Here is a 24,194-nt window from a genome sequence, read left to right as displayed (position 1 = left end):
CAGTCAAGTAACGTTTCTTTAAAGAAAAAAAAAAAAATTTCTGAAATACAGAATTCACTTAAGACGTTATTTGCAAAATGTTACAAGAGACTACGTAACTACCGATAACAGAACGTAAGAATTAGCGTCGTTGCTTTGTTAATAGCCTTTGTTATCAGCTAATAGCCCTCGAGATAATAAAACGTCGAATCACTTTTTAGCATGCTAGCGCAGAAACGAGCATAATTGCTTTTTTAGTTTCACGGAAATAATAGACACGAAATTGGTCGTTTGCGTTTACCGAGGAGACCTGATATCTCGAAAATTGCAAGGAAAATAACGAACGATTATAGTAATCGAGATTAACGGGACTAGGATTAACACGGTGATTACTAGCCAGCTGGTAAGCTTGCAATTAACGGTCTCTATTGAATTATGAAGTCTCCTAAATTGGCCGTAGTATAAACGATCCTGTGATAAATTTTCAAGTATTATTATTGTCAATAAATAGGGATTACACGAAACGTAGCGTCTATTTTGTAGGGGGAATTTAATTGGAAAAAAAGATAGCTTGTAACTATCTCAAAGATCTTCTAAAAGTAGTTGAAAAGTTGACAAAGTTTTGTCATTTGAAATATTTGAAAAATTTTGGAATAAACGAGAGAAAACAATGACGTTGAAAAGAATATTCTTTCAAATTTACTTAAAAGTATATGCTATTATTTACATTTCATGTTCTTTCATAAACGAACTTATCAAAGTAAATCATTTGTTTTGTAAGAAGCGAAGATTAACGCTAGAACTACCGACGATAAAATTTCCGAAGTATAAAACTTCAGAGACATTAAAGTAAAAGAAACAGAGAATCTTTGCGAAGAATCATGCAAGTTTTCAAAAATATCTGACAAAAGTATTCGAATGGCCATTTTGACCATTTCGATAGTCCTAGCGTTAATCTTCACTCAGATATTAGGAAATTAGCGAGGAACTCACTTCAGGAGATTAACTTTTAGGAAATTACTGAGAAACTTTTTTCCTTCGTAAGAAAAGTAAAAAAAAAAAAAAAAATTCAGAAGAGCGTTCTGAAGTTTGCACGTTCAAACTGGTCTGATCTCTCTCAAATAATTATGTCACCGATGATTTAATAACTTGTTCGCGTCACAGACGATTCCTTCGTTCTTATCGTCGAAACTTTTCAATTACTTTCACCCTCGAAAACCATGATGGCGTTCGGTTGGAAACGCCTCTCTAATTACAGTCGCCTCTTTTGAAACTTTTACACAGTCGTTGTCGCAACGAGAAGGAAAGTGGTCAACGTGCAGAGCGGACCAAGTGGCCAGCTTCTGATTCAGCACACGTAATTGTAAAGGAAACGCGACTTGTTCCACCCGAACAGAGTAGATCTCTGTTAACTATAATCCTGTTGAATCGGTATTTAAAACCGATTTCGCAGAACGAGAGTTTCGTGTTAGCGGACGATACGACTAAGTATTTACAATCCATTTCCACTCTTGTTATTTCTTGTGCCATGGATTTCGTACGCGTTCCTGTTCAGAAGTTTCAGCCTGTTGTTTTTAATTTTAATTGTAACAAGCAACAATACGACTCGAACGACAGCCAATCGTGTCTGGCTTGTGCGAATTGAAGCTCGTAGAATTAGCAATTGCCATGAGTAATTCATTTTTGTAACAATGATGAAGCAACAAGTAGACGAAACGCGAATACGTATACTGTTACGTAATTTTCAAGCTACAAACCAACGAATATGTTTCTCAATATGTTGATAACAAGTAAGTCACGTGTTGTACTTGATTCGCGTCACAAACAATATAAAGAAAAATAAAGTAACGCTCGTTTCTATTATCACAAGCAACAAATGTCATATAGTTGGAATTATAGTTTCCATTAATTTCTAAAATTCGATTAAACAAATCAGAACTCGCAATGGAAACGTTTTTTAACTCCCTTTGTTGGCGTCGGTCGAAAGAAATTGTACTCTAAGCAAGAAATATATAAAAATTTTCGTGAGAGATGATAATTGCAAACTTCAGAAAATAAACTCCTTGCGCTGGAAACTGGTTCGCGGACCATAACGAGTGACCGAACCGCATACAATATTAGCCTCCTTTTATATATTTATTATATATTATATATTTTTATATTATACATTATATATTATTCTCTCAATAATAGTCTTCTTTTCGAATTCATCGATATGCCACTGGATAGAAATGATTGAGAAATAATAAATTTATTACTTTCTTTGCCTGGGTTACACTCAAATATACATAAAACTGCGAAAATGTTGCAATTTGGGACAATTTGGCACGTTATTCCAGAGGTTAAGAAATAAAAGGAGCGTCGGTACATCATTGTCCGACACTGTGAATGAATTTGCATAAATACTAGTCTAATTATTACACGATTACAAAATATGAAAATCCCAAAGGACGGACTCACCGATCAGTCACCAATTTCACTCGAAACTCGCTCATTTCCCACCCTTTTACTCGAATATCCGCACGTTCCGCACTTCTGTGGCTCGCAAGCGGAAGCCACGGTCGGTTATTTATTCAAGAATCGCTTACACGATTTCGCACTCGGCCCGTTAATTGCTCCGGTTTCCCCGGTTCGCGCACGCGAGCGGATTTTCTTTCGATTCGATTCGATAGCGAGTCGGTGTGTGTGTCTTGTTTTAAACACGGTTTAATCAGCAGGTTCGAACGATCGTTCGACACCCAGCACGATAGATATTTCGCGCGCCACTGAACCCTGATTATCGTTTCATTGTCTTGGTCGACAATCGACAATCGAATTAAGTGCGCGACCGAACACTTCCTCGCCGATCTCTAATTGACCGTGTTGTGACGGACGTCGATCAAGTAGAATTGGCACGTCGCCCGTCAGACCGATCCCGACTCCCCACTCGTTGATCCGTATCACTTGACTGCTGTTGAATGCCGTGACCACAGGCGACACTGCGGTCGTAAAACGGTATTTAACAAGTGTGAGATTTCGGTCGTTCGGTGTTTCTCGTGTGAACGTCTGCCACAGCTGGAATTTGTCTGTCATTATTATAGAAAACTTGACTATTGGCTTCGAGAGGAATTTTGATAGCTGATAGGATTATTTCGATTTATTTTACGATTATCGTTTGTAATTATTGTTGTCTCTGTAATGATGACGTGTAAAATTGTCATTTTACTCGATATTTCAATTACAGTTGACAGGATGTTCGGGAGGGAATTTATAGATTATTACTGTAGATTATTGATTATTTGTAATTAACTTTGTGTTATAATTGCACGTATGTATTATCTGACGTGTAAAATATTTTAATTACAGTGATGGAATTGCCACGATGTTCAGAGGGAATTTATAGATTGTTGTAGACATCATTTGTAATTAACATTGTGTTATAATTATGACGAGCAAAATTGTCATTGCTCGATATTTTAATTGCAATTGATAGGACCTTGACGTTCAATGGCAATTTGTGGATTGTTGTGTCATAGAAATTTCTAATTATTATTGCGTCATAATAATTACGGCGTGTAAAATTGTTAAATTACAATTTGTATTGGACTTTGACGTTCAAAGGCAATTTTCGAGTTGTTTGTCGCAGAAATTGGTAATTTATTTTGTGTTATAATTATGACACTCGTGTAAAACTATCATCACTCGATATTTTAATTACAGTTCGACGTTCAGAGGGAATTGATTGATCGTAGAAATTTCTAATTAATTTGGTATTACAATTACGACCTCTGAAATTGTCACTAGTCGATATTTTAATTAGGTGTTTTTGCAGTTCATAGGACTTTGACGTTCAAAAAGAATTTATTGAGCTATTTCCGCAGAAATTTCTAATTAATTTTATGTTACAATTATGACGTGTAAAAGCTGTCAGCACTCGATATTTTAATTACAGTTCACAGAAAGGGGAAGTTACGTGTTATTGTCGTGGAAATTTCTAATTAATTTTATGTCATAATTACGACCTGTAAAATTTTCATTGCTTTCAATACTTTTGATTACAGTTGATAGAAGCTGCTACGAGCTTCTACGAACATCCACAGTTTAAGATCATAACCTGTATAAGATTGTAAAACCTATATTCACATTATTTACGTATGTATATTGATTCGTTTCGTTCACGAGTCTCAGTATTTCCGGCTATCCCCACTGGAATATTAAAGATCATTTCGAACACGAGGTTCAATATCGTCATAATGTTGCTCACCGAAATGGTTGTCGAATTATTCACCGTGAGTCGGAGGCATTCTACCGCGGTGTAATGCAGAATACGAAGGTTGTTTGCGAATCGCTCGCGATTCTGCATAGTATCGAACGCCTCTATTGTACGATGTGCCGTGCACACGAGCACAGTGTGTACACGAATCACGTCTATTTATATTCTAAAGAGTACAATCTTGATACCGTGCCCGAGTGTCAACGGTTACGTCTCTTAAAACGCCGACGGTTGCGAGGGAAATTCTATTGACAGTTCTCGTCGCATGAACTTGGAGCTTGATTAAACAAGCTCGCGAGCTTCTTATTAAATTATAAACTGGCTCGATGAGCCTCTTAGATATCCTCGGCATCTAAGCGGCAACAGCTTTTAAAGGAAGCGTAAATTTATTTCGAAGAAGCGCGAATTAACCATCGTATCGTATAATCAAGATAATAGCGAGATATGTGTGAATATGTAGATAAGGGTGTGCTGCTTAGGTATACTTAGTTATGGTAAATGGTTAATGCCACAACTCTGGCAATTCTTCATTTTCAAATGATGCTCGGGGTAAATATCGCGTTCTCGATGGCCTTCCATTAACTTTGGATGACGAACCAGACAACTTTTTATGGCCATCGAACGATCTTCAGAAACAGTATCATAAATCTTCTCGAACTTCTGTGACTTCTGGCTAATGCTTGAGCACCGGTTACGTAATCTCGACGATCGTCAAACCCTCGAATGACTTGCAGACTATCTTGATGTCTTCTTAATGACGTTTTATCATCCGCGAAATTACCGTGTAAGTGCACAAATTCTTTCTTCCCCCCGATAGCTTTTTTTTTCCATTTTTCAAGCCACCAAGCTTGCGGTTGCCACGATGATTTCGATTCGAAAGGAAAGACAGATTGAATTTAGTTTAAATTAAAGATTGATAAATACAAATTATACGCAATAAAAATTAAGATTCCATATCAATGAGAAACTCGGGAATAGAGTCAATAAATTTTATTATCGATAATAAAATCCTGAAGATTGAAAAATTAAATTTTTTTCTATACTGACAATAAGTGATTTAATAAAATGTGAGAGAACAGTTGTGCAATATTCAATTAAATGAATCAAACGAATAATCCGAAAGTGAAAGGAGCAATTCTGCAAAAACGAAGAATAAATTTTTACATACGCTTTACATATGTTTGAAATTCTGGAGTCTGTTTTTGGCCGATAGGACTGGACGCTCGTGATAATTTTTGATTCTGGAAGCAGAGAGAAATGAAAGTGTAAGATGAAATATCACGCAGAAAGCATGTGGTCCGTTTTACTTACCCTCGCTGTGGAAAGTTTCCATAGCAACGTGCTCCTCCTTAGACACATTTTCAATAGAAGAAAGCAACACGTGGTGGAAGAAATTTCACTTTCCTTCCATTTACGTTACAGAAAAAAAATAACAAAATTTATCAGCCGTAGATGCTCGAAGAACAGACAATAATACATGGTAAATAATAAATGCCCGCAAGAAACACTCGGGAGAAATATTTCTTTTTACATTAAAAATACAATATGAAAGAAGAAACACATTGTTATCGAATAATTTTTATTTCCTCTGCCTTTACTTGTGATCATAGAAATTGCGTACTTTTAAATAAAGAACAAATTTTTAGGTGTAGAAATACAAAATGTATAAATAACTCAGGTTCGGTGAATGTATACGTGTGGTTTTAATTTAGTATACACAAAAGGTGTAACATGGCCACAAAATATTACAAAAAAATTTCATCGTTCTCGGTAAAAAGCGTAGGATGTACAATATAAAATTTCAGGTTCAACAGATGTGAGTTTAAATCAGAAACATTGATGATACTGTACTAGTTATTATTTTTACACTAAAAAAATTACATTGCGCTGCTTTAAATAACGTAGCCTCGGCAAATATAAAATAAACACAGTAATTTGGGTTAGATAAACGTAACTTCAATTCAGAAATATCAATACTGTATTTTAACGTGAAATCTATCGTTTTCACGTTTAAAAAAAAGATGTAATACAACTAAAAGAGAATGTTTCGAACGTTCTGTACAAAGTTTCTGACCAGTCGTTCAAGGACAAAGTTAAGCAGTTGCTATCAAGATATGATTTTTACAGAAAAACGTGAAAGAAAATTCTTTGTAACCGGCTGAAATATTTATAAAATGCAGCCGCCTCATTATCGCCACTGAAAACTTAAAAAGGACTTACCGCTGAGGTGAACAAAATTAACAATTGTTCGATATACGAATGTAACATTTGTTCGATATACGCAAAAATTAAATATATATACACATTCTTCATACCGTAAAAAAAGAATAAACGAAACTTAAGGACTAAATTCTTATTAAGCAACATTAACGGAACATGTTGATTTTGTCAACAATACCTTATCAGACTCAACATAAGCATCGGTACCATGAATTGTGTTTTCATCATCGTTGCAGATCAACGATGATCCAATGATTATCTCATATCGCGTGTATAACGAACGTATTTTTTTTCCTCTTATATACAAATACAAACATACATAAATTTCATTCAATTTTCAACTACACTGATTGCGAGCCTCGCGAGTGTAAAACCATCTAAAAATTTCCAAGTTTTTATGCCGTATTCCTTAGCTGAAATTTCTTCATAATTTCTTTCAACGCAGACGTTAGGAAACTAAACGTTTCAGAATATTTCACTATGGTAAACAAGACTTTTCTTATTTAAGAAAGAACCCCCTATTTATTTTCATTCCTCCAGCAATCCCAATGTAATTCATCTAGTAGAATTTACAGAATTAATCATTTATTAATTTTCAATTTAATGTTTACTAATTTTAAGTTATTAATTTGTATTTTTTACTAATTCATTTAATCCCAATATAATTCGTTTAGTAGAATTTACAGAATTAATCATTTATTAATTTTCAATTTAATTTTTACTAATTTTAAGTTATTAATTTGTATTTTTTACTAATTCATTCAATCCCAGTATAATTCATTTAGTAGAATTTACAAAATTAATCATTTATTAATTTTCAATTTAATTTTTACTAATTTTAAGTTATTAATTTGTAATTGTTACTAATTCATTTTCTCCCAATACAATTCATTTAGTAGAATTTGCAGAACTAATCGCTTATTAATTTTTACTAATTTTACGTTATTAATAATTGTTGCTAACTCATTTAATCCCAATATAATTCGTTTAGTAGAACCTACAGAATTAATCACTTATTTCTAGTAGAATCGTACAGTCTGATTCTAGTGTTAAATGAAATTCCATTTTATAAAACTACGTCTCGTCTCGTGCCTCTGTCCTCTCCAATCTGCCACCATAATGCAACGATCGAAAATTTTAGAGTGGTTCTACATTCACGGAACACAGCGTGCAATTAACGATCAGAATCGATGCAGGAAGAACAGAACATGGCAGTGAACGACTGAAAAAAAAAAAAGGAAAATACAAACGACTGTCGATCGCGACGATTAACCTCCTGTACTTAAATGCAACGCGCTTAAAACAGTCGAGAGAGAAAGAGAGAGAGAAAGAGAGAAAGTACAACGGACACAGTGATTATATCTACTCGGTTGCTGGCAATTGGACGAGATTCATAACCCCTGATACCGTCTGTGCGTGTGTCTGTATACGTGCGCGTATGTGTATGAGAAACGTTGGACCTGGGTTGCCTACAGGTGGTCCCAGGCAGATCAATATTGTTCGCCTGTGTCCGTGAATACACGTGAGTAGCTTGGATACACCCTTGCAACACGCAACCCCTAAACCTACCCGGTGATCACGATATTGCACGCTTTAAGCACCATCTACGCATCCCTGAGTTCGCCATTTGTATCTTACGAATTTTCGCGTAATTAGAAAATTTCAACGCGTTGCTCATTGAAGATTGCTTGGAGACAGCTAGCGTTGGCAGAAACTGGGGAGGGAAATATATTTACGTACAATTTGTGCGATTTTTTTGGTTGGAGTTTCGAGTGATTTCGCGTCGTTGGATCTTGTTTCTTTCCTCCATGGATTTTTATGTTTTAAATCCGTGCTATTTTGGAAGTAGAAGGGAGAAACGTATATTCGACGTAGCTGGTCACGGAATATTTGATTGACAAGTTAATTCAGATCCATGAAATGTCCAGAAGCTTCCTTCATCTTTTTTTTTTTTTGAAACGTTCAAAATTCGACAGAAGCATTTCCGCGAAAAGAATTACGGCTGTAGTCGAATAACTTGCGAAGATTCTTCTGTGTGTTTGTAGAAAGAAAAAGATATTTACAGATCACTGTGTTCATGTTATGGATAAAACACGAACTTATAATTAACTTTATAGACCTAGTTTTTTACTCTTAATTGACGATGCTTTAATGACTTTTTTCTATATGTATAAAAATAGAAAAAACAGAAAAATATATCTGTAGCTATACACATTTACGAGGTATGTTTGCATTGTTCCGAATAAAGCGTGAACTTGTTGCTGTTTTAAAGCGACGATATTTTAGTATTTGTTACAAAACAGAATTTTCAATTACACTGCATGAAACATTATGGTCCCAAGATGAATCCAAGGCAAAAGTAAGAAAATTAAATGAGCTTCCGTGACACGACGATTCTTTCGAAAAAATGAAAAACTGACGGATGCGACGAGTTAAAACATTAAATCAGAATTAATCTAACGGGAACTACGACCGACATTTTATGACTGTCACGTATCAAAATTAAATGCTACCGTACATATAAGTATACACATATAAGTATCATCGAAAACAGGTATCTCCAACGAATTTACTCGAAAAAAAAAAAAAAGAATAATACTCAGAAACTAATACTAATCGTGAAACCTTATCACCTGCACCAAAAATCCATCACAAACATTTTGCCTAGCCTAGTTCACGCTCGAACCATGCTGCTGCAACGAGCAGTCCTGTCGTAAAGAAACAAACGCACTCTTTCTTACGAACGAGCTCCCCTCGAATTGCAATGTACAACTAAACAGAAAAAAAAAAAAAAAAAAAGAGAAAGCAATGTACACAAGCTCTTTCTTACTAAATTATACGTACAGTGAACTATTCGAACGATCTGGCACAGATGACCGGCGGTTAAATTCATGGAAACGATCGGAAGCGGGTCTCACGACCGGCGTGAAATTACTATAGAAGTGACAGAGCCGTCGTTCGACGTCACGTTCACACGTTCACACGTTCACACGTCGGATGTGCTATCAGACGACTCCCAACCAGTCTCTTCATTGACCAGGTACTCCGGATAACCGAGCGTGAGAACGTCCTGTCGCGACAATTCTTGCAGGTATGGATAGAGCGATATCAGTTTATACTGACTGATACACTCGACCACCCACTCGTGGACGACCGCTATGGCACGAGCCTGTTTGTACCATTCTACGAGAAAGGAAAGAAAGAGAAACAAAATAAAAAGAAATAAATTATTTTAATTGCGATCGTGTTTTTTTTTTTTTTGCGCGCGCGAGCGAATATAGCGGAGAAAGTTTTGTGACGAAGGATAGTTTCAGACGTGCTGGTTATATATGGTGCATGTTCACTGCTTGGACGTTTTAGACAATAGTTTCTGCTGTCGATTCTCTCAATTCGAATTTATTTCCGCGAATAAAATGAAGATTAAGAGAGAATTTTGATTATATATTATATTATATACTATATATTTTATATATTATTATATATTATATCATTATATATTATATACGTTAAATATTATACCAGATTAGAGAGAATCGTTGAAATGAAAAGATATTATAAATTGAAATGAATCTGACTCTGTGATTTGTTATCCTTCCTTTGTTACAATTCAAAATATGCACAAACTATTGATACTTAAGAGAGCAGACACACACGATATAAATATCTCGATCGAATTTTACAAGACAAAAATCATTAAGTTTGATTTATCAATGTTTCGTAACAATCGCGATAATTACTGAGATATAATTCTCAATCTTACGTGCATCTTAAGATTGCACCTAGGAAGAGGGAAATTGTCACCTTGAAGCACTTTGAAATTACTTCTTCCTTATATTAACTGAACGAAACGAATTTAACATGAAACTCAAAATCGAATAACGAGCTTACCGATAATTTGGAATTCGTAAATGTCCTCCTGGATCAAGATGATCTTCAGCCTGGTCGTTTGATCGGCCAGAGCGTACAACGAGTCGACCACAATGGCACCGGTGGCGCGTAGTAAGTCCTGAAAGAGGCGATATCTCTAAAACTTGGCGAGCATTCAACTTGAAGTAGTGTAGCAAGATTGGATGGCAGAGGAAATGTAAATAAAAGCCTTTCTTGGATTGGGATCCCGACAAGGAAACTGTTCTATCAGTACTAACACGCGAAACCTATAAAATTTATACGCATGATTTAGAGGGGCCATCCTCGTGTAATAACGCTCGAATTCGAGAGGCCACTTTGCCTCTTCATTTTCTTTATTTTCTGCTGTTTCCTTGGTAATTTGAATTTGGAGAACTTGTGAGATTCTGTGTTATATACGGAACTGTTCACGTTATTTGTGGGCACATTACTGTTTCATATGAAACATTTTTATCATTGTCGCTATAATAAGGCTCAAATATTTTCCTACGTCACTGCATTTAAATTAACTCAAAGAAAGAACGGAAGAATATTGAAACACATAAAATTATAGATTTTAGAATATTTATAAATATAAATAATATTATAATTATAATATGTTATAATATATTATAATTATAATTATAATATTATTTATATTAATATTCTAAAATCTATAATTTTATGTGTTTAATATGTTATAATATAATATTATAATTATAATTATATTATTTATATTTATATAAATAATATAAAATCTATAACAATATATAATTATAATATTATAATATTATTTATATAAATAATATTCTAAAATCTATAATAATATATAATTATAATTATAATGATAATAAATTAAATTTAGAATATTAAATAAATATTTTATAATTATAAAATTATAGAATATTTTCATAAAATTTAGAGATCAACTTTCGCTGGAAACATTCTTTTCAAACAGTGATAATAAATAACTGAACAGAAAAAAAAAAAAAGAAATACAGGTACAACAGGTTACAAGGAGGATCAACTGGCAAAACCATTGTGCTCACCTGATACTCCTCCACAGAAAGATGAGCGTACGGACCGATACAGAGGAACACGAACCCCTCGAACAAATTCTTTTCCCTTAACCGGGACTTTCGAGGGCCTGCCTCCAAAGTTATGCAATCCACCACCTCGTACAATTCCTCGTTCACGGCTCTCCTCTCTTTCAGCGAGTCTAGCACCCACTGACAGCTCACGATCCACTTCCTGTGAGCTATACCCTGCAGGTATTTCAACGTCTTGCTCGCCCCGTTATTATTGTTAGTCTTCACGACCACGTGCGTTACGTTCTCGTTGAACTGAGTCTGGTAGGTAGCGTCCGGCAACGTTTTCGCTAATTTCTTCAATTGATTGACCTCGACGAGAGTCAGGCCGCTGCTCAGGAAACAGTACCTCTGTCTGCTGGTGCTTGGTGCAGTTTGAACGCTTTGAACAGCGTTTCTCTTAACGATCTCATTCGTACTGCTGTTCTGAACGTTGGTGTACTTCCTCGGTTCCTTGTTCGATAACTGGCTCGTACGAGAGACGAACTTCATGGGGTTAGAGTGGCACGTCTTAGGAGTGCTCTGGTAGAGTGGTGGAATGTTGGTCTTGGAACCCGGAGTGCTGAGGCTGCTGGAACTCTTTCCTCCATTCCTCGAGCACGGTGTCTCCACAGCTGGTGGCAACTGTTTCCCCAGGATCTTCGAGTTCGAGCTCCTCTGCGAGCCGATCGTTTCCAAACTAGAGAAAACGATATTATTTCTTTCCGTGAAATTGCTCGGTTTGACGCTGTTTGAAATGACGTTCTTTGATACGGTGGATATCGGAATGGTTACGGGATCGTAGTACAGTTTTATGCGAAAGTAATCTTTCATTGACGACACGTTGTTTCTCTGTTTTTTTTTTTTTTTTTTTTTGAACGAGATGTGTTAAACTAAATAGAATTGAAAAAAACTGTTCTCATAACTTTGGTGATAATTACGCTTTTAATTTCACGTGAAAGTTTATTCTATCCGAGAAGCTCGCAAACAAACACTCGTGTAATATTATCGTAGATTGTCGTAATCGTAAATGTGTGCACGATACTTTATTATCCATTTCAATTTTGACGGAACAAAGAATCGGATGAAATTTCATTAATTTCGTTGCATTAAGAGAGTATTCTGGAGTAATCCGGCTTATAAAAATCGACTTTTTGGGGATTTTTTCCCCAAGGAAACCATGATACGTTTTGATATGCAGTTTTTGCACACAGGTTTATTCATACCTAAAGAGTAATTACAATTTTTTTTTTAACGAAATTAATGAATGTTATGGAAATTATATAACCTTAGGTAAACCATGGTTTTAAAAACGGGTTCGAATGGCTGACGTGATTACGGTCCATCTGCCTATTTAAAACGAAAAAAACCAAAAATCATCGTAATTGTGTAAATATGGCTATAGCATGAATCACTGAAACAGCGAAATTTCGAAAATTAAAAAAATAGTAGCATTTTGAAGTTTAAATATCTCGATTTTCCTTGTGCTTTTGGGTGGTAAACAAAAATAGAAAAAAACATCAGATTTTGAAATTCGTGGTTCATGCGACAAAGGTACATCCGGTGAAAGATCTCCTCCAAATTTCAAGTCAATCGGTCAACTACACAAGCGTGAGATATCCCGTCAGCCAGTTTAAAAAATATGGATTTGAGAAAAACACGTTTGAAGTTTCTGTTACCCGTTGTACAAAAATATTCATACTTACGAACAATCGAGCAGTACAAAAAATAGAATATTATAAAATAATAATAATATAAAAATATTATAAAATATTATAAATATATTATTTATTTAAAATATAAAATATATTATTAATATTATATATTTTTATATTATATAATAATAATACAATATATTATTATATTATTAAAATATAAAATATATTATTAATAATATAAAAATATTATAAAATATAAATATATTATTTATTTTTATATTTTTATATTTTATATTTATTTTTATATTTTTTGTAATAAATAATAATATTATGAAATGAAATATTTTTTGAGAAAAACACATTTGAAATTTTTGTTACCCGTTGTACAAAAATATTCATACTTACGTTGCGAACACCGTTTCCTTTAAACCTTCTATAACTTTGCCAATTTTACAAATTCAAACAAATCCTTTTGGACATTTTCGAAAGCATATACTTTGAGGAAATGTAAAAAAAAAAAAAAAAAATTGATTTTTTTAAGCCGGATTACCAGAATATCCCTCTTAACAGAGAGAGAAATTGGATTGTCCCGATTGTAATATTTGTCAGGGAACGCGGTGTTCGGACAGTGTAATTAAAATTATACCACGGACAGTGTAATTAAAATAATACCACGTGCATTTTAATAAAGAACTGGGTAAAATTGGATTGCTTCGATGGGGATATTCGGACGGTGTAATTAAAATTACGTAATCAACGCGTAAATTCGTTAATGAAATGTATATAACGTTTTCTTTTCAACAATTGAGAAGAAGAACGGACGAGTTACGAGAGACTCGCGTGTTACTTACTTTTTCGTCTTTGTGCTAGGAGTGTTCTCGACAATGTCGTCTTCTTCAGCCGAGTGTTCGACGTCCTGGATATTTCAAAGCAGAGTGAGTCTTTGACAATGCTTTCGGATCTCGTTTATCTCGTAAGTTGGCGTACGAGGTACGATAAAAAGTCATCAGTCACGCCCGTGAATCACACACACAACGATCGTTTCGAATCGTTTGGAACGTTCAGATTATTCAGGCGAGCGACGAGTTCAAACACAACGAGACGCCGAGTTATTATTCAAAGCGAGGATACACGATATAATTAAGCGTGGGGATGATTGAAAAGAAGTCGAAAGAGTTGTTAGAGCTTTGCAAGGGGAGGGGAAATTAGTAAACGGAGGCGTTGTTGCGTTGTTGACACGAAAGAGGAGCTTCATAACCCTCCGTATGGTTTCTATAGCTAGCTTTCATCAGACTTCCCTGCAGCGAGTTTACGAGTCTAGAGCAGGCTTTTCAATTTCTTTCTTTCTTTTTTTCTTTTTTTTTTTTTTTTTCACAGAGAGATCCTCTCTCATCAGCAGTGATCTCTTATATTTGACGTTTATACAAGATGTTCAACGGTCTGCAAATTGCTCTGCCACCTTTTCAAACTCCAAGGAGTTTGTGCACGTACAGGCGAATTTATCTTTTATACACGGGAGGGAGATTTTCAAAAGACAGTATCGAGTCACCAGATGTCTGACTGATGTGTGTGTATTCTTCCATTTTGTCTGTTAAATTTCTCTCTAAAAGAAATTATCAAACTTAATGGAAACTTTGACGCGCAGTTAATATTCTAGAAATAAAACTAAGAACAAAGAAATATATGTATATAACAATAAAATCATGCTCTGGCGCTACTAAACGATTAGAAATTAATATATTATATATATATAATGTTTCGAAAACACTTTTAACACCTCCGTTCACTGCACTTTCATCCAAAATATTACTAAATCATGAGTTTTCGACTCGCCCGTACCACCATAAGCCATCTACATTCATTCATAGCTCAACGTAAAGTCGAAATAAAGAATTCTGAGAAAGTTCTAGAACAAAAGGCTCTCATTGTCTACAAAAGATCAAAGAAACTAACCTTTGCAATTACGTTGGAACACTTCTTGCTACCCGTCGGCGTCTGCGGTCCTCTCCTCTCTTTCCCCGACGAGACGTTAGAACTCTCAGACTTGCCAAACAGATCCTCCTCAAATTGTTTGATCATCAAATACTGCTGCGTGATGTTCATCAAAGAGTCCTGATCGTACGTATCCTTAACTATGGAATTACTCAGATTTCCATTCACGGGAAGCTTCTTATCACCGGACGAAGTCGTTGGATGCGATTGGAACCGCTCCGACGGCTTAGTCGAAATCCAGTCGTTCGACTTCGTTTCCTCCGGCCGTTTGTTGTTCCTCGAGCCCTCGTTAGCCGAATTTACATACACTTCGACTGGAGTTTCTCCGTTCTCGTCGTCACTTCCGTACACGATGTCAGATGTTTTGCTCTTGTTCTCCTTCTCCGACCCGTTGGAACTCACGTGAATGACACGCTCGCTCGACGAACGAGGATTTTTCGACTGTCTCTCAGAGAGACTCTCTCTTCTACTCCTTTCGTTGTTGCACTCGTTAACGAGCGTGTCAGTGTTCACGTTCGCAATGACATCGTCGAAATTATCCTCCTGCATGAGATCCGGTATGTTCTGCCGGAAGTTCTGCAGAACTTTCACTTCGTCGATCGTCGCGCCAAAGTCAGGCGAGTTCTCGGTAACCAGCGCTTCCCTAACTTCCAAGCTCTTCTTCCTATCGGTCCTCCTACAGCCGAACGATCTCTCTCTGTTGTTACATTCGTCAACGAAATCTGAACGCTGTCCGCGCTGTAGCGTTGTGGAGAGTTTGCTAGCGGATTTGTCACGGTACGACGAGACAGATCTCGCCAAGACATTGTCCACCGACGAATCGGAGGAGTCGCGAGTCTGTTCGAGCTTGCCCTTCTTTCTATACCTGTCGTCGAGCTCCGTCCAACTGTTCACGATCGCAAATACGTCCTCGGTGACGGAATCGGGGGAAGCAGCTCGTTTCCGCTTCGTTGACGCAGTATCACTCGCGAGACTCTTGCCAGTAGCCTTTCTCGCGCAGCCGGTGTTCACCGAATCACCGTCCGAGCTTTCTAACAATAGAATTCGTTTGTACACCTTCTTCTCAGTTTTCCTCTCGCTGGGCGCGATATCCGGGTCAGAGCTCAGTGACACCACGTCGATGTCCTTGGTACTGGGATTGGACAACTCGGACAACTTCTCGCTTAAGCTGGCTTTCCTCGCGAGTGGCGGCGCGTCCTCTCTGTTGCAGTTCCTGATGTACGTGGCTTGCGACGAGAAACTGTGACCGGGACTATGATTGTCCTGTTCGTCGTCGTCGCTCGACTTCATTCTGTCGCACAACTTCTCCCCACTGTTCGATCTCTTCCTTTTTCTTCTTGACACGTAAGAGCAACCAGACGTGTCGGACGTGCGTGAGAAATCTCGAGAGAGAAACGGTCTGCTTTCCTTTTCGCTCGGTTCACCGGGCTCGTGGATTATTTTCTGGGTTCGCAGGTTGTCGATCGACGGATATTCTAACGAGAGGGATTGTAGCATGGTGACATCCTGGTCTCTTACCGGTGACATTACCTTCACGGTATCTTTGGTCGGTGTGTTGTTTGATTTAGCAGGCTGCTCGACACCTGGTGAATCCAATACTCTGTTTTCACTCAGAGATACGAAGAGTATGTCTACATCTTCAGAGTTATTGCTAACAGGCTCTTCGACTGGAACGATTTCCGCAACTTCTCCGGATGAATTCTCTTCGCGAACATCTATTTGATTATTGAAGACTCCCGCTGGATCTTTCATCTTCGATGAACTGTTTGCTTCCGCGATAGACTCTGGTTCCTTCTTGTCTTCATCCATTGGCTGTGTATCCATCGGTTGCGTATCGTTCAGCGTGACCCGATCGTTGTCTCCCAAGTAACTCTTGATCGCAAAATCCTGTGTGTCCAATATATCAATCGGATTGCAAGGCTTTTGCAGATGAAAGCCAGGGTAACGACCTAGCATCCCTTTTCGCCTGGTTGTGCCCAGGTACAAAAAGGGGACTTGTTTTCTGTAATGCCTGAAAGTTCTTCCTAGCTTCGTGAACGTAACCAAAGACGTGTTGCACGTATTCTTTAGCCTTTTTCTGGTAAGCTCGTTCGAGACGAAGACATCGTCTCGTCTACCTCTCGATTTATCACCTGCAAGACTTCTATGTTTCTCCTTGTCAATTACTCCCGCTGAACTCCTCTTATCTACATCGTCTTCAATTTCGATCTGACGATTGAAGTCTCGCGTGACAGATTGCAAAGCGATACTCGAACTAACGCTCCACCTGGATGAATCCAATTTGAAGTCGGCGCTTCTTCTATTTAAGGACAATCTCTTACGACGGGGCGTGGACGTTTGGCAGTCCGTTGCAGAAGAACTAGAGACATCCATCGTCTCTATCGTCGTCGTCGGACAGCAATTTTTCTTGTTACTCGGCTTGACGACCAGATTCGGCTCAGTTTGGTCGCTAGGTGATACAGGCACTATCATTTGGGAAAATATTTTATCTCGATCGCGGAACGGCATGTCGAACGGATCAACCCGTCCGTCCGCAGGAAACGCCATTTCCTCGCGATTACTCGATTCGTTCGTTTCGACGTTGGCTCGCGTTGGTTCCTGTTCCTCCTCCGTTACACCAATGATCGCATTTATCTGACAGCTCTTCAAACTCTGAACGGGCACCCTGCCATCCTGCAGCGTGATAACGAATGATTCATCGGCCAACGGAACTTCTTCAGATATCGATCTCTCCTTTCTGTCCTGCGGGGACGCCTCTCCACCGCGGACAAAGTCCCTTTTTGTCAAACTTTTCTTACCATTGACAAATTCCTCGTTCATGGCGGTCTCTGCAACGTTCTCGGCCACCTTCGACTCGTTTCCTCTTCTCCTTTGTCTTTCGTCTGCATCCTCGACGACTTTCCACCTGACATTCTCGTCTGCGTTCAAATTCATCTCCACCGGCCGAGATTTCTTCTTGCTCTCGATGCTCACGTTCAGAGACATCAATTTCTTCTTTCTCCTGCGCATCTCTTTGCCAAATTTCGCCACGGTCGACCAATTCTTCTGCATGTTGGACAACATCTCGCAGGTAGACGTTCGGTGAACGTCCATGAATCTCTCCTCGTTCCTCTCCTTGCTGTCGTCCGACGATCTCGTCGCTGTCGACGTACCTGGCCTCGGATTTTCCAGGCTGAAGTTCATCCTCGACGAGTGATTCTTCGTGGAATTCCTCGTCTCCGCAGACCACCTGCGACCTCTCCTGGCAGTCGGTTCTCTCTCGTTGCTCGTATTCCTCGAACAGGGTGTTTGATGAACGTCGTTCCTCGTTATCGAGTTAACCGCGACTTCCATATCTTCGCCCTCGTTCCGCTCGTTCCGCTCGTTGTTTTGAGAGACCGAGATGGTCAGAGTGTCGTCCAGATTGCACTCTGTAGGCTGCTCGACTTCAACTTTCTCGGCTTTGTCCAGCTCGTCGTTCTTCGCCAGATTGCCCAGCCAGTTGTGCACCTTGGCCTCTGCCGATTCCGTGTACAAAAAATCCTTCGACTCTTCCAAATGCCTTATGTCGGACAGGTCACACTTGGACAGATACTTCTTGATAGTGTTGCCTCCTTTTCGCGTGGGTTTCGCCTTCTTTATCTGCGTTTCCTTCCCTCGCGATCGTTCTTTTCGACTTTGAACAGACTGATACTCTGGCAGAGTGTCAAGGTAGGAACAGCTCGGTCTCGCTCGGTCAGATCTACGCAATTCGGTGTTATCTGACAGCTCGTACTCTCGTGTATTCCGTGGCCTCGACGAATGCAACAGTGCTGAAAGAGATCTTGAATTTATCACGGCCAGCAGGACGCAGTTTATGAAAATCGGAAAATACGTGTGTATATTTAAAATCGTAAACGTTTAGAGCTTTATGATCTTATGATCTTATGTATCTAGTTCATCGTTTCGCGAACAAGAAGGATAATAATCTTTTATTAGAGCGCGGAGCATGCCGTTTCAAAGTTTTGCCAACATCTAGATTACAAGAAGATGGAATAATACAGAATTTTTATTAAACCGTGCAGCAACGTGCGTCGTTAATTTTTAATCGGAGTATTAAAATAACACGGACTAAAAGTTAAAAAAGAGTTTTAATCTTTTATTACGCTCCTATGTGGAACGATTAAATTTTGATCAAAGCAATTTTAATAAAGAAGATGTTCCAAGGTCTTTGTTAAGGTCCGCCGGAGATATTCTTCATCTGTATTACGAATCATTTATGCTTGTTGGAAGTGAATGCAGAATACTTGGAATTTTTGTCCAAGTCTTAGACATGCGAATGAATTATTCTGAACTATTAATAAATCTTAAAAGGAAATAATGGTCATAGAATTAAGTTTCATAATTAATTTTCCAATGTTTTAGGAATATAAAAATGTTAATAAAAATGATTTTAATTCATTATCAGACGTTTTTTCTCGAAATTAATTTATGATCTCTTTAAAGAAGAGAATTGGAATTTTAAGAATCGCGACAAGTCAATTAATACATTTGAAATTTGTATATCTGTCATAATCGCTTACAAATATATATAAGTGTAGAATAAATTGTTACGAATACCGGAAATGACGCGCTCACACATAAATGATAGTTTTATATATTCCTGATTACAACCTACTAATTATAGCCTATATATAATTTGTATCTTTCGATCTTCATTTCTCATTTATTTTATTCTTATTTTATTATTTTATTCTTAACTCAACTCGAACAACACCAAAAAATTTAAAAAATATCTTTGCAAATAAAGTGGTAATATGCGTAGGAGTCACGTTCCTTGTACAAAGTCATCGAATCGGCGAGAACTATCAAAAATTTTAAACAATTTCATTACAGTGATTGAATTAAAACTGAGAAATTCGAACTGCTTCATCACTCAGAAACAAGTCATTCCAAATATTTAAAATTCCAAATTTTCGTGAGAAGTATCATTTTCAATTCATTTGCAAAGTCGGAAGAGGTTACACGAATATCGTATTAATTAAACAAGTCACGTATTCAAAATGTAGTTGACACGTGTCGCCTCGGAATTTCTTTTCAGTCCACTCGTAGTGAGTTTCAGGGGGATTTGTTTGACAGAAACTCGAGCTTCCTGCATAGTATGTGTATATGTTTGAGAGAATTCAACCACGAGAATGCATTTGGGAAAAGTCAAGAGTTGAGAGCGTGCCATGACAAAGAACGTAGAAAATTGACCTATGATCTGTGCCTCGCGAAACAGTAGATCTCGAGCTGTTCTATTTACTATTAAATATGCACAGAACGTTAGAAAATTGACCTATGATCTGTGCCTCGTGAAACAATAGATCTCGAACTGTTCTATTTACTATTAAATATGTACAGCTGTCCAATTAAAATTACTCGAATAACAACGAACTATGCAGGCTTTATTAAAATCAAGATTTTAGTCGTGATTCATTAAAATTTTATGCTTTATTCGTTTCGATAAAAATCGCATCGTTATCACGACAGCGATCTAAAGAACATGTTTGTACCTTTCAAAAGTATTGGGAAACTTATTTTTTCAGTTATTTACAGAAATTAATTATTATCATTTTCTGTATGTTATTAATTATTAATAATAAAAACGAATAATTAATAATTAAAGTTAGGACCAATTTTACCAAAAGCAAATACATTTGTCATTCAAATAAAATGCTGTGTGTATGCTATATCAAACGTGGGAAAAATAAACTGAAAAATTTTTCATATGTCACAGTCTCTAACGTATGGAGAATCAAGCAGTAATTGTAACAGTTGTGGTGGAACATAGGAAAATTACTCATCACCACAAAGAAAATCCATCATCTTACGAATTATGGAGCAGGACATTAACCCTGCTGCACTCTTCGAAAATTCATGTTTCAACCTCATTCTTGTTTCAGCAAATAAAAAAGACATTTAATATTTCAATGTTAAAATTGCATAAAATTGAAACGAAGAATTGCAAACATATATCTATAACAATTTAAACAATTTTTTTTGACGACGAAAAAATACAATCAAGTGTAGAGGAAAGGTAATATATATATATATGTGTGTGTACTTTTATCTTTTACGCGACACGTAGAAGTCGATTAATGTTGTTAAAAATAATCAAAAAAATGAATAAATAAACGTTACTGTGCGCAAGAACGTTTCTCGCATTATTTGGGAAACTAATATTTTAGAATTACGTCAGATTCGAAGGAAGAACGGGAAACGATTTTCAATTGGTGAATAAAACATCTCTCTTCCACCCTTCCTTCCGTTCGTGTTCTACATAAACTATACGAGTAACAAAGCATTGTTAGAATCTAGAGGAAAAATAGCGAAAGACAAATATTTTGTGAATAAAATTTTTGAGGCAACGAAACTCCGTTTTTCTATGTTTGATCGTACGCCAGAGCGTAAACGCGGAGTGCTCGTAAAACATTGAAGTTTTGGATACCACCGCGTTGCATCAGTATATACCAAAGAACACTGAGACTTAAATTTTTGAAAACGCTCGGCTATATACATACACTGCAGTGGAAACGGATAGTTGACCCGGGCGAACATGATGTGGCACATGTACCAGCACATGTACTTTGTGCCTCATGTTTTTCTTAACGCTGCGGAAAAAAAAGTTTATCGCGGAGGAACGTTAGTTCCTTTTAAACGTATTGCCCCACGCTGAGAAATTTATCGCTTTCCCGATATTTCGCGAAACGATTCCCGTAAATATTCATAACAGGAAATTCTCTTATAATTAAACAACAGTGTAAATAAATAATTAAATAAATAAACAAGAATTGATTTTATATCGAAGGGATTGCTTTCGGGAATCTATATTGATTTGACGTTCTTTACTGTTTTAAAATCTTATTGTTAATATGAACTCTTTTCTTCATCGTCGCGTGTGAAATATCTTGAAAAAGAAGAAGATATTTCTAAGAAGGCACATTACACGAAAACAAATATCTTTTCTACAGATTTCATTTACATTTATGGCATAAGAGCTTTACATAATACACAGATATTTGTTTTATCATACTCTGTACGTGATAGTATAACAGATATTTATTTCACGCGTGTATAATGCACTGTTTGAATGGATCGAGGATATATATTACGCCATAAATAGCACTATAAATCCATGTAAGATACACCTTAACGTATGAGATCTGAATTTACTGCAACATATATATTACTAAATATATGGAATCAAAAATTTATGTAAAATTACAGCTTAGATTTTCGTATTTTCAGGAAAAATATACAAATGCATCATTTTCCTACAAAGATGCGTCATTTAATTAGTATTCTATGTATTTTTGTATACTGATCACGCTTCAAGCACACGTGCATATTTAAATACTAAACAGAGTAGATCATTCACTAAAAATATATTTACGTTCCTTCCAACATCAAGGATCAGAAATTAAATTGGACACTAAACATTTGCAGTAATTAATCAATTTTCTACGTCGGGGATTCTGATTGTTCTATACTTTATCACGATTAGAAATCAAGATATCAGATATAGATTTTGTGATATCGTTATCATCTTGATATCTCTGCCGATCTGAATTAACATATTAGTAAAAGGCAGCCAATTCAAGTTAAAGTTTGATTAATGTTAGGTTTGATAGGATTTTAATTCACTCGTCAGAAGTAAGATTTGATTAGGTGATTTAGATAATCTGACAAACATGAATTAAATTGATAAATTTGAATCCCTGGCTCAATGGATTTGTTTTTCATAGTTTTGCTTTCACTGTGTTCAGTATATATGACCGAACAATATCGATAATTCGAAAAGCACTTACTATCGATGCCTGAATCCAATTGAATCGCTTCGATCAGTTTCTGCAGTCGATCGATGTACAATATCATATGTTCGTCCTTAGAAATGCTGCGACGTTGTATAGCACAATTGCAGAGTGGACACAGTGCATTTTTATCTTGCACTACCGTTTGAATGCATGCACGACAGAATCGATGGCCGCACAGGGTTTTTATCGGGTCGGTTATGGTATGCAAACTGAAATAGAAATAGCACATGATATATTCGAAACAACGAGATAAAAAAAATAATAAATTAAATTGAAATTGAGTGAAAATGGTGTAAATCAAATTGAAATTAAATGCAAATATTTGAATTTACAACGTTATTTATTTTCAAACAATTTGTATCAAAATAAAATGTGCAATATTTATTGAAATAAAAATTAAAGGTGATGATAATAATAACTGACTTTGTGATTCATTGACATTGATTTAATCAATAATAATTGACAATGTGTTTTACTAAATTGATAGTTTTACTCATAATATTTGACATAGTATGAATAATGAAGAAGTATTTGCACATCATTGTGTTTATTCTGATATTAGTAGATAGCTAATTCATATAAAGTTGAAAGTGAAAAGAATGCACAAAGCAAAAAGAATATATTTTCTGAATGAACTATAATTGTCTCATTAAATATATGTGACATCATTTCCATTTATTTCAATTACTAATTAATCTTTCATTATATATACACAACATAAAAGTATATTATATTAATGTTAGTATAATGAAAGATTAACAATGATCTTTAATTGAGCGAGTAATGATTCAATAAACATAATAATAATTTCCAGCATATATATTTTTGATAAGGCAATCAGAAGAAACAGTTTGGAAAATCAAGAGATTAAAGAAATATTTTATCTTTCATTTATATAAAGCATAGAGGTGTGGTCAAACAAACATAACCTACAACCATCAAATCAAAATGAATTACATTGATGGACAGTGATCTCAAATGTATTGTGCATTACACGTTTTAAATTTAACAATTACTAATTTGTTGATTCCTTGATTTTGCTGGGTTAATTCACAAATATTGAAATAACAATTTCGAACAATTACCAAATTGTGCACTGCAAGCATTTCTGCATATTTTTTATTTCTTCTGACAGCTTGTCAGCGATGGCCACCATTTGTTCCATCATTTTTCTGTTGTTACAAGCGTCGCATCACGAATATCTACCATAAATGAATTAAACACTTCGAAAGCGCGGGAATCACATTGTATCGCCCCGCCACACGGTTTGTCATTCTTATAAATAATTACGTTATTGTGGATATTATCAACAGGTCTTTTATTTCGG

General features: G+C 36.3%; 2 protein-coding genes across 5 annotated transcripts in view; one reads left to right on the top strand and one right to left on the bottom strand.

Annotated features, from left to right (window-relative positions):
• Positions 1-24,194, top strand: part of LOC122531015 (keratin, type I cytoskeletal 10-like) — a 101,555-nt gene that overhangs the window by 67,986 nt on the left and 9,375 nt on the right. The gene's annotated exons all lie outside the window — the stretch shown is intronic.
• LOC122531014 (breast cancer type 1 susceptibility protein homolog) lies at positions 8,352-24,152 on the bottom strand. Of its 4 annotated transcripts, none has more exons than XM_043658541.1 (8): positions 23,953-24,152; positions 22,862-23,076; positions 17,667-18,844; positions 15,015-17,636; positions 13,913-13,977; positions 11,386-12,103; positions 10,340-10,457; positions 8,352-9,634 (listed from the first exon to the last, which is right to left on the bottom strand). In XM_043658541.1, exons 1-8 carry the CDS (start codon positions 24,033-24,035, stop codon positions 9,438-9,440), a joined length of 5,196 nt encoding a protein of 1,731 aa, XP_043514476.1. In that variant the 5' UTR covers positions 24,036-24,152; the 3' UTR covers positions 8,352-9,437. The 4 variants fall into 4 exon arrangements, with proteins under 4 accessions (XP_043514476.1, XP_043514477.1, XP_043514474.1 ...); XM_043658542.1 differs by having other exon boundaries at positions 15,015-17,877; positions 17,911-18,844; XM_043658539.1 differs by having other exon boundaries at positions 15,015-18,844.

The sequence above is a fragment of the Frieseomelitta varia genome, unplaced genomic scaffold (genome assembly GCF_011392965.1).
Source record: "Frieseomelitta varia isolate USP_RPSP 00005682 unplaced genomic scaffold, Fvar_1.2 scaffold_371, whole genome shotgun sequence".
Classification (NCBI taxonomy): domain Eukaryota; kingdom Metazoa; phylum Arthropoda; class Insecta; order Hymenoptera; family Apidae; genus Frieseomelitta; species Frieseomelitta varia.
Note: the sequence above shows the minus strand (reverse complement) of the source record. Positions and strands in the feature narration are given on the sequence as shown.